The 15,677-nt window shown below is 40.5% G+C and overlaps 1 protein-coding gene across 5 annotated transcripts in view; it reads left to right on the top strand.

Moving 5' to 3' along the window:
* Positions 1-15,677, top strand: part of RUFY1 (RUN and FYVE domain containing 1) — a 39,402-nt gene that overhangs the window by 10,485 nt on the left and 13,240 nt on the right. For all 5 annotated transcript variants that reach the window (XM_060240364.1, XM_060240363.1, XM_060240366.1 and 2 more), the window contains exons 3-10: positions 1,242-1,359; positions 3,454-3,555; positions 4,960-5,083; positions 5,928-5,989; positions 6,887-6,952; positions 10,378-10,447; positions 11,151-11,252; positions 13,546-13,662. In XM_060240364.1, the coding sequence (XP_060096347.1) occupies positions 1,242-1,359; positions 3,454-3,555; positions 4,960-5,083; positions 5,928-5,989; positions 6,887-6,952; positions 10,378-10,447; positions 11,151-11,252; positions 13,546-13,662 (761 nt within the window). The remainder of the gene's footprint in view (positions 1-1,241; positions 1,360-3,453; positions 3,556-4,959; positions 5,084-5,927; positions 5,990-6,886; positions 6,953-10,377; positions 10,448-11,150; positions 11,253-13,545; positions 13,663-15,677) is intronic.

The following is a 15,677-nucleotide window of genomic DNA, read 5'->3' as shown; positions in this document are numbered from 1 at the left end:
CATGCTTCTGTCTTCAGAACTAGGATGTCTGATGCAACTCTTCGTTAGAAGAACAGACAGCCTTCAGTGGGTGTGAATTCAAGGTTTTATATTAGATAAGAGACAGTGACCTCATTGAGGCCTCTGGATATGTATTAGATAACAAAGGGGCCACAGAGAAGCTTCTTGCTGGAGCTGATAAAGCATGGAGACAGAAGGAATGGAAAAGTACTAGAAAGAGTTACAAGGGGGTGGGGAATATTGAATCAGATAAGCCTGTGTGTCTGCACTGTTGGGTGTCTGTGTGAATAAAATGGTCTGTATGTAGAATGAGTTTGACTTAGTCATTTTGGGGGCCCATGGCTGACTAACTTCTGCTCTTGGTACCAAAAGTAAACCTCGTTTCATACCAGTAATGTGTGCGGACCTCGTTATTTCTCTGCTTTAGTGACAGTGTCTTTGCTACATGTGAGCTGCTAATAGGCAATTTGGGGCGGTTGGAAGGTGTTTTAAATAGGACCGGCTGGAAAAGAGCTGTCCTGAAGCCTCCACATGCTCCCCAGTGAAGCGCCTGGATCCTGTCTGTGAGGTGGCCTAAGGATAAAAGAGTGGTCCACATCTGGAGGCACCTCAGAAACTGGACCACTCTTTCCACCACCACCACCCCCAACAAGTTAAGTGCTCATGCACTCAAGCGCTCCCAACAGTTTTTAAGGGGGAGAAAAAGGTGGAAGTGACTTGGGGCATCTTGGTGGTTTCACAGGCCAGGGCACTTTGCTTGCTCCCTGCCACTTCCAGATCTCCAGGAGGCAATTGGTGTATGACTTAAAAATTTGCTACCACTTCCAAAGTGGTTGCTTTTTGAGCCACGCTCTGGAAGCTGGAGGACGGGGTGGGTATGGGATGGTGACAGGTGGCAGATGTTGCCATTTGCAAGGATTTTGGGGGGTTGATTTCAGAGGCGTCTCTGAGTCAGCCCAAAATGCCTGTCTGTAATCACCCGTGATGTAGCTGTCTTCATATTTGTGTGAATGTAGGTATTACTGGACAGATAATGGAAGTGAGCTATTTCTAAATGGGTGATCATTATAGTTGGTTTTATAAAGTTATTTCAAAATATTTTTTTAATTGTGGGAGAGATAGGAAAATGGTTTATGAACAAATTAAATAAATATAATTATTTGCCTTTGTTCAGTGTACTAACATTAAGTAATATTGTTCTATTTTCTTCTCTCTTCTTTCCCCATTTCTTTAAAACCTAGCTAAGAAAAGTTTTATTGGGCAGCACAAATCATTCTTTGGACCTTTAGAACTGGTGGAGAAACTTTGTCCAGAAGCATCAGATTTAGCAACAAGTGTCAGAAATCTGCCAGAATTAAAGTAAGTTTGGAGGCAATTGTTGAAAGGAACTGGATTCCAAGACCTTACATTATTTCCATACCTGCATGATATGTTGTAGCGTATTGGATGGATTAACAAATTAGTTAACAGGAGACAGGTGCTAATGGAAGTATTCAAGCAGGACATGAGGAAAGTATTCATGCCCTCTTTGCCTAACTTCTGGTAGTGAGTGTTACATGAAGATTTCATTTTCTCAGTATTTTATATAAGAAAAAAACCATTATCCACTTATTTAGCACTAGGGGACTGCCAGGTGGAATATCTCTGTTTAAACTCTTAATATGATAGACACAATTTTATAAAACTTCAGGTATGAGTTTTCAATGTTGTGCTGCAATCCAAGTATTAAAAGTACAAAATCCTAGAATAAGTGCACACCATATTTCAGTATAATTGCTTTTTCATTGTTGTTTCTTTTCTTTTTCTCAGCTCTGCAATAACCTGAACAAGCCCCGCAGAACCTTCCAGAGTAATTTTATATTGCTCTATGTGCTGTATAGTTATCTCTGCAAATCAGTAAGGCTTACACAATGAAGGTTTTGTGGTGGCTCATTTTAGAACATCAAATCTAATTCCCTAAATGTGAATTAATTGTTTTAAGAAAATATCCCTAGTAAAATCTGCAGCTTATTTCCAAAAATGAGATCATCGTGTTGTTGCCATAAGTTGTGTGTAAAGTGTGCATATTTTCTCTACAATATGAATAATCTTTGTTAGGAGATAAGCTTCTCCTAAAAAGATTCTTAGGCTATTAAATATACTTTATAAATAACCTTATACTGTAGTATTCTTAATCTAAAACTCTTCCTCAATTATCAGTGGATTATGAGAACTGTTGTTCATTTAATGATGTGTTAGGGATGGGTATTACAATAATACTCCAGGTGAGGTATTACAATTCATCTCTAGACTACAAAGAGTAGTTCCTGTGGAGTAAAGGGATGTTTTGGAGGGTGGACTCTGTGACATCGTATCCCACTGAGGTCCCTTTCCTCCCTAGGCTCCATCCCTAAATCTCTAGGACTTTCCCAACCTGAATCTGACAACCCTATGCCCATGTCCTCCACTGGTGGCTGGTGAGACCTAGCAACCCTAGATATGGTGCGTCTATCAGCATCAGTATTGAAATTCTGGAAGTTAAAAAAAAAAGGGGGGGGAATCTCAGGGTACAGTTCAAAAGTATATGATAGGCAAGGGTCCTCAACTATATTGAGTCTGAGAGAATTTTTGAAATTTTGGGGAAGGATAGTGGTGCTACCACAAAATGGCTGCCAATTATTCTGAGTCAAGCATTCTATGATGGGGCAGCTATTTCTGAATGGTGCCCACGCAAGGCCACTGCCTTCAGTCAACTTAGACTGGAGTGTTTCTATGTAGGGTTGTACTGCTGGGAAACACAAAACAGTGAGGCTAGAAATGTAATAAAGAATAAAATATTTAATGTAAAATGTTTTGAAAGATAGCAAGCCAATCTGCTCTTTCAGTCTCTGTTTATGAAGCTGGAAACTAGGATGAAGGTTCCACTGAACTCAGAAGGATTTACACTGTTTACTTTGTAAACATGTTCAGAAATTGACTGTCTGCTTCCTGTACATGTGCTTTCCCTGCAAGAAACGATGTACCCTTTGCAGAATATGTAACAAATAACTAATTGTAATAGTGTACTACAATTAAAGTGAGATTTTGGGGGCAAGGAATAGACAGGGGAAGTATCATATGACAGTCTAGGAATTGTCCAGGTCTCCATGGTAAAGGCTATGGAGACTGAAGAAATTCCTAGAGTGTCATGGATACACTAACTGGAAATGATATAGCTGTATCCACATCATTCCCCCTATTCCCATTTTCTCCTCCTGGAAGTGTGGCAGAGAGCCAGCAGCAAGCCTAATTACAATACTATATTAATTGATGATTAAACAGTTTTTCAGTTAAACATGAGGCAATGCTAAAAAGAATTACAGGCTTAAATATGTACTTTTTTGTACTGTTTCTAGAAAGTATACTTTATTCTAAACTGTCAAATATAATATGCTACATAACAGGTATGATTGATGTTGGCTGGTGTTCTTGTAGGACTCCAATAGGAAGAGGCAGAGCTTGGCTTTATCTTGCTGTCATGCAAAAGAAACTAGCAGACTACCTTAAAGTTCTCTTGGACCACAAGAATCTGTTGAGGTATTTTAATGTTTAAAAAAATCAGAATGACATTGTTCATTATACAGAAAGGGAAGTGTTTAAAACAGGGGTGTCAAACATATGACCCATGGGCCAGATGCGGCCCCTGCAAGGATCCGATCAAGCCCACAAGCAGACCTCTGATCAGATCTGGTGCTTCCTACTTCCTGTTCCCAGAATTGAAGCTGGCTTTTGCCCAATTTCTCCTATTTCCTGTTTCACAGAGGAGAGAAAGAAAGCCAAGCCTTCTTTCTCTCGACTGGCTGAGGGCTCCTCCCCCAGGGAGGGAGGGGAGGAAAAAGCCAGAGAAAGAGAGTGAGAGAGTCCCATAGCACTTTTAAGAAGACCAATAACGTTTTATTCCAGGTATAAGTTTTTATTCCAGGTATAAATTTCAGAGTGGGGAGGGGAGAAGGTGGGAAAGAAAGAGAGCACACGGGGGGGGGGGAGAGATCTCTAACAGATGGGGGGCAGAACTAAGAGTGCAGCTTGCGTTCTTTATTAGTGGAAGGAAACAAGTCTAGTAGACTCTTAATGACTAACACAATTTGTGACAGGGCATGAGCTTTCATGAGTCACTGCTCACTTCTTCAGATACAGCTAGAATGTGAATCCATCTGTCCTTATATCTTGGAGAGTGAAATGATTTCAGATGCCAAATGACAATAGCAGGCATTAGTAATGAGAGAAGAAACCGAGGTCTCAGTTTAGTCCAGGAGGATGCCTTGTCTTGAGCTTCATTTTCTGTTGCAATTCAGCAATCTCTTTAATCTCCCTTTGAAATTCCTTTGAACTTCTACTCTTAGGTCATCTACTGAATGGCCTGGAAGGTTAAAATGTTCCCCCACTGGTTTTTGAATGCTGAGGTTTCTAATAACAGTAGAATGAGTAAGAGTCCAGTAGCACCTTGAGGATTAACATTTGTGGTAGGGTATGTGCTTTTGTGAGTCACTGCTCATTTGTTGAGGCTTATTTCCATTTATTCTTTGCATCCTCCTTGACTGAATCCTCCAGTACCAAACTGAGACCTAGGTTTCCTGTCTCATTGCCAGTGCAGTCTCCATGCCTGTTACCCCTCTGCATGTCACACCTAATCCAATCTCATCTGCTATTGTCATTCAGCAACTGAAATCATCAATATAAAGTTTATATCTCTAGTATCTTGTGTTGTATTTTATTGTTTATATGGCCTGGCCTGACAAAGTGACATTTATGTCAGATCCGGTCCTTGTTACAAATGTGTTTAACACCTCTGATTAAAATAAATATTTCTGAATAATGGATAAGTGGATACTGACTTGAATACAGCCTTTAATAAACAATTTATGCTTGAATTTTCTATGCTATGGTAGGTAATGAAGCACACAAGATTTACTTAGATTTTTGTTTAATTTTTTTTCTTAGTGAATTTTATGAGACTGATGCCTTGATGATGGAAGAAGAAGGTGCAGTGATTGTAGGTCTTCTGGTGGGGCTAAATGTCATTGATGCAAACCTCTGCTTAAAAGGAGAAGATTTAGATTCCCAGGTGAAAACCACCCCTTAATTAAATAATACTTCTAGTTTGCATTCCGGTTAAATTGAAATAATGTTACTTAAGATACATTCAGTCCTGTTGTACCCAATTGCAGTCCTGTTGTACCCAATATAAGATCCAGATATCTTATATTTACACTATGGCGAATAGTATACATGTTGTGTTTTAGAGTGCACAATGTTTCATGCATGTTGCACTGAGTCCTACAAATGTGTTCTGCTACTAGTGGCTTTTCTCCAGAGCAAGAGGGATTCTTCTGCTACAAGGAGTGAAGATAATTGGTAGAACAGTTTGCATAACAGAGAAAGCGTCATGGTGGTGTCTGTTTAAAGCTGTCATCATGTGACAGGTTTTCTGTGCAGAAAAAAGCTGAAATAATATCTTCCCAGAAATATGGACATTTTGTTAGTCCAGACCAGCGCTCTGGGCAGTTGTTGTTGTTCCAGTTCCTTCCTATGGGCTGTAGATTTTTATGACTCTAGGTTTGATTTCAGGTTTCTATGACTGTCCTTTAGGCAGACATGGAATGTGTGAAGAACTGCTTTCTTTGTTCTGTCTGTCCCACCTTCTGGGCTTAACTGTCTTCAATAACTGTTGCTGTGGATTGCGCAAATCATTGAATGGCTTTGGGTGTGATCCATCTAGGCTCTCAATCTAAGGAATTTTCTGTGGCAATCTACTCTAGAGTTGGGCTTTAATTATATTATTCCACCCACTTACCCAAACCTTTTATTAACATGCAAAGGGTTTAAGAATGTAACCTTGTCAGGGTTCTGCCTGCTGTGTTAACATCACAATTAAAGAAGTAGTAGTAAATGTAATCTTGTCTTTTCAGGTTGCAGTGATTGATTTCTCCCTGTACCTTAAGGATACACAAAACATTGATGATGGCAAACAGTATGTATAGTTTATCTTCCATTCTTAACAATTGTTCAATAGAAAACTTTTTAAAGGAAGAAGGAGCACTGTTGGTTTTAGAGCCTCCTCTATCTCCTTTTGGCAAGGGGAAAATGAAATCTAAAATGGATCATGGTAAACAAATAGGGGGGGAAAGTCAGTCGTATCTGTGTAAGGAGAGTTGTATGTGCCAGTTTTGAGTGCTGGATTTCCACCATATCCCTAGCACTTCAAGATTCAAACTTCCTCAGTCACTCACATTTTCCTTCATTTAGAAGCAGGCATTTCTGAGAGGGCCCAAAATCAGATGTACGTTATTTTAAAAAACTATATTTGGAATTTGAAGAGCATTGTTAGTTATATACATTCATTTCAATTACTTAGTTCCATTTTGTGTGTGTCATCGAGTAACAAACTAACTTTTTTCTTACATAACAAATAGGGGTTATTGGTTAATGTTCTAAAAAATTAAGATTTTTAAATATCTCACAATTCGTGATAGTTCATCTGAATTAGCCAGGGATTTTGCATTTAATCAAATACCCACCTTCTGCTGAACTTCACGGTTTTGTTGAATGGGTATTCCTAAATCTGTTTTCTCTGGTACTGAGAATTGAGGGATGGGGGGGAAAGAAACAGTTTCTGGGAAGTATCAGCAGGTGAGAAACTTAACCCTGTCCTTACCTGCCAGTTTTCCTACCAAAGTCTCTTATTTCATTCCTTGCCTTTATATATCTGATTTTCATCTTGTTGACACCACATTTGTTTGATTTAAGGAAAGGGCATATGCAGCCTCATAATGTTAATGTGTGTAGCTTTTTGGTTGCATATGCTAAATGCAGAACTTCAAAGGACCAGCTCTTCTGAAGGGAAAATCATTTTTGTTTTTAAAATCAGAGATGGAGGAATTACTGCTGTGCTTGATCAGAAACATTATGTGGAAGAACTTAACCGGCATCTAAGGTAAGATTTGTTATATTGTTTTCCTGCTGTGCAAGGACCAACTCTGGCAGCTTGATCAATATAAAGAAAGCTATGAGGAGAACTGTCAGTTTTCCTTTTGCAGACTAAGTCTTGCCCTCAGTCGTCCAGTTCTGCCAGCCTAGTACCTTCCTCTCAGTTCTGTCTCTTTGCTTGTGATCTGGTGTTGCTGTTTTGCATTCAATCACATCTTTCAAAAATCTAAACTTTTTTTTCATACTTGTGTAATAGCTGTGGCAGGAGTCATTTAGTAGAAAAGGAGGTGTTGGAACTCATTAACACAACTCGTTTGCATATGCCACACTCCTTGACATCACCAGAAGGTATACTAAATTATATCAGCTCAGCATATACCTTAAAATGCTTCTCGAATTACAATTGGAGATGGAGGAATTACTGCTGTGCTTGATCAGAAACATTATGTGGAACCTTACTCCCATCATTCTTGTTACATTACTTTCTGCTATATGGCCACAGTGGCATGATGAAGATTTCCATCTGTCTGCTTTATATGTTTTGGTTATTTTCCCATTTTTTGTGGGGAAAAATATTAGAAAGTTTGTCAAATCTTAAGAGTTCAGCAAAATTCTCACAGGGGGGTTGAACAATGGAGCCCCGAAGCAAGTTTTTCTTGGGGGGGTGGGGGGGAGATTTAAGAAAGAAAGAACACAATAAAATTTAGAGGGTTCCAGAGCTCCACTTCTGTGAGCTCCTGCCCAAAATGAAGCCTGGATATGTAGTGTTGGTGACAGGAAAAAAACAAAGTCTTAGTCCAGTGTTGCTTTTAAGACCAACAAAGTTTTATTCAAAGTATGAGCTTTCGTGTGCCTGCACACTTCCTCAGATATATTGAAATGGAAGTTACCAGACCAAATCTATAGGTAGAGGTTGAACGGTAAATCAACATACAACATAATGATGTTTTAACAGATGCAAACAGGAATAATGAGCTAAGTTACAGACACCATTTGTTTGGATTTAATTCCAGGTGGGAGAGCAGTGAAGCAAATATGGGAGACAGGTGTGTTAATGTATCACTCTTAATTGTGGGGTGCTAAAAGTAATTAACTGAGACCCTGTTGTTATGCTCCATCTGTCTTCTCTCAAGCATAGAGGCAACTAACAGCATCCTTTTCCAAAAGGGGGGGGGGGGGCGGCGGCTATTGGTCGCACAGCATTATGCCTCCTCTGTTATCAGACCAGAGAAATGCATTCCAATATAGCATTCTAAATAACATTTACATTCTAACATTAATTGCATTACAGTACAATTTTAGTTTAATATCTTGGGGACCAGGAAGCACATTGGCATAATGCCAAATAATACAAACATAAGCAAAATCCTGGTGGACCAGACCAAGAGTCTATTTTACCAAGAATCCACAATGCCTGACCAAATATCCAGAAGAGTTGCAGAGGCCAAAACACCCCCTTCCCAGCAGCTATCATTCAAAGGAAATGCTTCCTCCTAACATGAAATTTCAAGTCATACATCATGGCTATTAACCACTGAATGAGCTTCCTTCCATGAATGTGTTTAAGAGGTTTTAAAGCTTCCTAAGCTAGTGACCATCACTACAACTGGAGCATTTGAATTTCACAAGTTAATTATGCAGTATTTGAAGAAATACTTTCTTTTTGTTTTTTTCTGAGTCTGCTGCCTATCAGCTTCATTGGGTACACCCATGTTTTTGTTTTTGGGAGAAAAAGTAGTTCCATCTATCCATTTTATCCACATCATGTGTAATTTATAAATATAGTGACTTCCCCTTTGTCACCTTTTATTGAAACTGAAAACCCCCAAAGTCAGTTTGGTGTCGTGGTTAAGGGTGTGGCCTCTTATCTAGGAGAACCAGGTTTGATTCCCCACTCTTCCACTTGTAGCTGCTGGGATGGCCTTGGGTCAGCCATAGCTCTCGCAGTTGTCCTTGAAAGGGCAGCTTCTGTGAGAGCTCTCTCAGCCCCACCTGCCTCATAGGGTGTCTGTTGTGGGGGAAGAAGATAAAGATTGTAAGCCGCTCTGAGACTCTGATTCAGAGAGAAGGTTGGGGTATAAATCTTCAGTCTTCTTTTTATGAGGAAGGTGTTCCAATCTCTTGATCATATTGGTTAGCCCTTCTTTTCCAGATCTACAGTATCTTGAGATGAGATATCCACATCTGTGAGGCAGCATAGATTTATACAGGGGCTTTGTTTCTGCTAACTGAATGATTTCTGTCAGCAAAATGTGAGTAATTTCCCCCCACCCAGAAAGCTCAAAATGCTCCACCATTGAGGACAAAGAACCTCAAGGAGCAGCATCGGGGGTTGGAGGTCTGCAGTGAGGGGAAATCAGTTAACATTACCCTTTCTTGTCAGCAGAAATCCTCTACGTGAGTTAGTGCAGGGGCATTATGACACCAGCCTCACATAGAATTCGCTTTTTTCACCTCTGTCACATGCAGTCAACATTTTCATTGACTTATTTTAAACTTCACTGGCTGTATTGCCCATTCACCCACTCTGATGAGATCCTCTGGAAGCTCCTCACGATCTGCTTTGGTTTTCACCTGGTTGGATCAGTGGATGAGCTTGTGGAGTGAGCTGGCAGAAGGAGGAGGAAGAAAGCGGTGTAGCTGATTCTCCCTCCCTGCTTTTTGTACTGTTTTGTGCTGTTATGCATGTTGTATTATAGACTCTCCCATCCTTCAGACAAGACTTGGGACAAACAGAAGTCTGCACAGGAAAAGTAGAGAAGATCTACTCTTAAGCTTACTCTTAAAGTGAAGAGTCAATATATATTTACAATCCTAACTAAGGGCCATTTTCTCTTTATGACTGATAATGAATATAGTGGCTTAGCTGCGCTTTTGCACTAAGGATCCTTTTAATTCTTGACCCTTACATGAGGAATCCTTGGAGTTTTGAAATCTATGAGCAATCTATATATCAATAAACCACAAAAGTATTATCTGCTTCCATTACCCTGGGGTTTCGAATGCAGACTGCTTGAGGCCAAGTTTGTTAGGATACACTGGCTCTCTGCAGACAATGTATAGGAATGCTTATATGCAAACATAAAAAATGTGAGAACAACAACGTTTTATTCAAGGTATACAATTTTGTGCAAGCACACGAAAGCTTATCCTTGAATAAAACTTTGTTGGTCTTAAAGGTGTAACTGGACTCAAACTTTTTTCTGTCACTTCAGACTAACACAGCTACCCACCTGAATGAAAAATGTGAATCATCCAGGAAATATGTACTTCTCAGAAATGTAATGTATAAATACTCCAAAGGTTGTGGTATGTGTGGTGCTGTGGATCACATCTGAAATTGTGAATGCTAGGGAAAAACACCCTGATAACTCCTTTGATTTTCATTGTGAGTGGTTGATGTTAAACAAGATTGATAATCTTTTGTTGCAGTTGTACTGTTGGAGATCTTCAGACCAAGATAGAATGCTTAGAAAAAAACAATTCAAAGCTCCAAGAAGAGGTGTGTTGTAATCTAATCTTTTTTTCCATTATTTATTTAAAAAATCTCATTAGTGAAGTCAAGAGTCTAATCAAGTAGTTCTGACAAGAATCTGAGCTGAACAAATTTATGGTGGGAGAAAAGTCAAAATAATTCCCTGCTCTAGAATGCAGCCTACAAATTACATATGGAAATTGAGCTTTCACCAGGGTAAAAAAGTGAGAGGTTCTGTTTCTTCTCCTTTTTTTCTGACTGAAAGCATATCCAGCCATGTGTGGGCTTTGTAGAGTGAAACTTGCCCACTTCTGTCTTGTGCTACAATCCATTGAGGCCCTCCCCTTCCCCCATTTTGCTCCTGGGGATCAGCAGCCTCTCGAGAACAGCATTGGGGGCACAGTGGAAATCTTAAGTGAAAAAGGGGATTCAGTGGGAATTACTGTGTTCAGTATTCCAAATTCTTAAGTGCCATTAAGTCTTCAGAACAGCCTGGCTGGATACATGCTGGTGTTTTTTGTTGTAAAAGCATAATGTTGTAGAAAGTGTCAGTACTGGTAATGTGCATAATCAACTATGTCTGTCTTAACAGCTGAATTGTTAAGTATGATCTTGCCAGGACTTACCACAATTGAACAGTAGATATTTCAGTTCATCCAGGCAGTACAAGGTTGTTTCTTTCTATCATTACCATCTTCCCCTCCCTCTATCTGTCTCTTCCTTTTGCCAGCTGGCTGCAGCAACAGACCGGATTGAGGCACTTCAGGAAGAACAACAGAAGCTGAAGCAGGAAAACAAATTAATCCATGAACGAAGTGAGAAGCATGTTGAGGTCAGACAGCATATGTTGCTGACAGACATGGGGAATGTGGTATGGCAGGTGGAATGTCAGATTATGATCTGGGAGAGCCAGGCTGAAACCCCCATTCTGCCATGAAGGCTTGCTGGGTGACCTTGAGCCAGTCATGCTCACACTGCCTGAACTACCTCATTGAGTTGCTTTGAAAATAAAATGGAGGAAAGGAGAACAATGCATCCTCATTGGGAAGAAAGGCAGGGCATTCATGAAGTAAACAACTTAGGAATTATAGCTTATCTTTTTAAAAAAAAATCAGCTAACTTCTCACACTTGAGGAGAAGAGACCTGAATGTCACACAAAATATCCTTTAAGAATTTTGCTGATCATTTATAGAATCATAAAATAATAGAGTTGGAAAGGACCTCCAGGGTCATCTAGTCCAACCCCCTGCACAATGCAGAAAATCGGCAGATACTTCCCCCTAAATTTATGGGATCTGCATTGCTGTCAGATGGCCATCTAGCCTCTGTTTAAAAACCTCCAAGGAAGGAGGATACCATCTCCTCGGAAGCCTGTTCCACTGAGGAACTGCTCTAACTGTCGGGAAGTTAAGAACATAAGAGAAGCCATGTTGGATCAAGCTGACGGCCCATCCAGTCCAACACTCTGTGTCGCACAGTGGCCAAAAAACCCAAGTGCCATCAGGAGGTTCCTTCTATTCCTATTATAAAAACACTGAGGTTAAAATTAATTGAATAATGTTGTATCTTTTGGTCTGAGATGGCACTAATGTAGTACATTGTGCATCACTTTTTAGAGTGCTTTTCCTCTTCACTGTGTACAGACCTTTCTTTTTTTAAGACAGTTGTTATTAGTAGGTGTCTGCTGGGTTTTAACCAGTATTTTTCTGTTCAAGTCTGCTGGACCCAAAAAAATTTCAGGATTTCTGAAAAATCCCAGTCCGCAGTACTGATATTGTATTTGGATCTGTTTTGTTTTGTTTGTTTTTTCCAGAAATCCTGAATTTTTTTCAGGTCAAATAGACCCAAGAAGAAAGAAGGAGAGAGTAGAAGCAAAGCCACAGAAAACATTGCTCCCCCAATCAGCTGTTTTTCTGGGCTTTCCAGTGCATTCCCTTTAAACAAGGGACATTTATAGGGACTGCAGAAGACAGCCAGACAAACAGATGAGCCAAGGGGAGCAGCCTTCCATGGACTTAGCTGATCATTTAAAAGAGGCTGCATGAGAAGCCAGCCCAAAGCTGACCCCATGGCGAGTGCTCCGCTTACACTGGCTCAGCTGATCTTAGCGCTGCCTTTCTGTACAGCCTCATTTGCTACATGAAAAGCCAGCCTAAAGCTGGCCCAGCAGGGAGCGTGCTGCTTCCTGCTGGCTCAGCTGATCTTAGGGCTAGTGTCGTATGCAGCTCTGTTTAAACAAGGCTGCATGGGAAGCCAGTCCTAAGATCAACTGAGCCAGCACAAGCGGAGTGCTCTCTGCAGGGTCAGCTTTGGGCTGGCTTCTCATGCAGCCTCATTTAAACAAGGCTGCACAAAAAGCCAGACAGTCCAAAGCTGAGCCTGCTGGGAGCATGCAGTAGAAAGCCAGACAAACAGCTGTTTTTCAGATCTACCCTGAATATATCCAGGATCTTTTCAGGATCCCACCCCCCTCCTGGTTTCCCTGAAAAATCACAAATATCTTTGGGATGCCAAAATATACCCAGCTTGGGCATTTTTGGCTCGGATCCAAATGCATACCCCTTGTAACTAGTACACAGCCTATTGCAATATTTTCCATTGTACAAGTCTGTGGATATTGCCATAAGTGTTCCATTTGATGCACATATGGAGCTTCCACAGGAGACGATTTTATTGTTCACTTCAGAGGAGAAGTCAGCTTCTGCACCAAGCTGAGCTTTTCCCACTAAAACGAACATATCAGAGTAATCAAGGTTTGTTGGTTTGTTTTTAACTGACTACAACTGCAGGAAATGGAATTTCTGTTATACATTTTGAAGCATGTTATTTTCATGTCCCTAACAGTGGGCATATATTGTCTGTGTAGGTGTATTTTTCTAATGGAGCATAAAAACTTGTTAGAAAGCATGGGTTGGATCCATTGATCTGTTCACACAAGTACTGTGGATTTTCCTCACTATTTGTTGAGGGGCACTTGGAGCTGCTGCTGGAGGGAAGATATGAAGTTGTGCTTTGTGAGAGGAAATCTGTCTGCAGAACTCCATCAATTTCAACCTCTTATGTAGAAACACCTCTACTCCAGTCAACTTGTTTAGCAGATTTCTCAAACAGCATTTTTCCCTAGGTAACTAAGCAAGATACCAAAGTTGAGCTGGAAACATATAAGCAGACACGTCAAGGCCTGGATGAAATGTACAGTGATGTCTGGAAACAACTGAAAGAGGAGAAAAGAATCCGAATGGTGAGATACTATATCGTCTTGACTGAAATGTAAACAGGAAATAGTGTGTTCAACATCAGTATATCAGGTCTTATGAACTGTGGGCTGTGAGTTGCTTTACTCAGAGGTGTGGAAGAAGGATGGATATGGTAGTGTGGCATAAAGCTTAAGTACAAAATATCCAGGGCAGGTTTGAACATAGACAGTGTGGTATAATGTACAGGGGGTCAACTGTGAAGATCTAGATTCAAGTTCTGATTAGCCATTGTCTTGGTGACACTGGGCCAGTCTCTCAGCCCAGCTCCAAACCTAACCTTCCTCACAGAGAAAGCTTTTAAAAATGACAGTTCTTCACATTGGGACATAACATTCAAAAGCACCTGTATGGCTTCTAGGAGCATTTGCACAATATTGTTGTCTGGCATATATAATGTTGGTAGTTAGAATTGCACTTGGTAGTTAGAATTGCATATATTGGCCGCACAGGTAGTTAGAATTGCACTTGCACATAGAATCAGTACAAAAAAGGACTTTTCTAAGAACTGGAAAGTCCTGTTTCTCTTTTGTCATCTCCTCCCACAAAAAAACCCCAAAACCCCACACTGGGTTCTGGAAAGAGCACTCTTGAGGCCAGCTAAGCCAGTGAGAGGGACCGCCAAGATAATGACTTGATGTCTTTACCTGTATTGCAACCTGTATCCATCTCAGAGTATTCTAAGTCCACTGCAGCTTGGGAAAGAGATCCACTAGGAAGGGAATGTGAACAGGGGAGCGGTGAGGAGTCTCATTGAGAGTCTCAGTGGAGGAAAGCCTCTCCAATAGACAGAGAGAAGTGCAAGGGGAACAGTGTCATTGGATCTAAGTCATGGTGCAGGTACATAAAATGCAGCATTTTGTGTATCTGCACCTTGGCTTAGATTCAGCCCTCTGAACAATGCAGGAACTTCACAAATACTTTCCCCCCCATACATACATTCCCAGTGACCTCTGCTCTGTGCCTGGAAGATGGCAAAAACCTCCAGGATTCCTTGTATAGGGTCATTGTGGAACAGGCCAGCTGGAAATTTCAGTGTGCATGAAGAAGCAATCCTGTGGTATCCTGTCCATTATAGTTCAGTTTATGAAATCTTTCCTTTTATCCAATTAAAGCTCTGTGATACATTGGTCTTGAGCAGTGAATAGTTAATCACTTATCACCCAGCAGACAAAAGGAGTAAAAAAAATGCAACTGCTAGAGTTCTGTTTGGATCCCTGTCAGCAAGTAGATATTTGACTAGGTCATAAGAATATATATCAGACTAAACTGACAAACACAGTGAAATATAATTCCTCCTGAGATTAGCATACAAAGGGCTCTCCAAAAGAATATGTGCAGTCATATCATTCTTTCCCTAAGGGACAGCAGCAGATTCGTTCTGGATAAGGTGAACATATGAACCTTCCCCTCATAAGTTCTGAAGTGTGGGCATTTAGTTTGGCCAGGAATAATGCTTTTAAAAGGCTTTGGGAAGTCAATAGACAAGTATAGGAAGGGAAGAGAATTCAGAGGGAAGATACCAAAAATTTGGGATGAACATGGCATGCTCTACAAGCATGCTCTACAAGCAGAGCTTTGATAATCAATTAATCTTACATGATTTCTCATGAATGCAAAAGCTGCAGAAAGGCCTGGGTCCTGCATAATACCCATGTTAATGCTGACAGCTAGAAGTTTCTCAAAGACCATCTTAAACATTATTGACCTATAAGGGTCCTCTTTCAGAATGCCAGATAGCCCTTACTGTTCAAATATGACTAAATGAACGATCTAAATGCTTGTAACCAAGTCTTTGCCTCAAGGGAGGGTTGCCCAGTTCTGAACAGAAAAGTTAAACAATAGGGTCGAAAAGGCAGCTCTGCCTGACCCCTTTACCAAAGTTAATTGAGTCTGTCAGCTCATCGCCATAATTGCAGCGAACCTGAGCTGTAAGTTCTGCATGAATTTGATGCATAAGCCATAGCAGCCTTTTATTGATTGCATGTCGCATCTTTTCCCA

Source organism: Heteronotia binoei, chromosome 5 (genome assembly GCF_032191835.1).
Source record: "Heteronotia binoei isolate CCM8104 ecotype False Entrance Well chromosome 5, APGP_CSIRO_Hbin_v1, whole genome shotgun sequence".
In the NCBI taxonomy this organism is placed as follows: Eukaryota; Metazoa; Chordata; class Lepidosauria; order Squamata; family Gekkonidae; genus Heteronotia; species Heteronotia binoei.
This window is presented reverse-complemented; position numbering and strand designations above follow the sequence as displayed.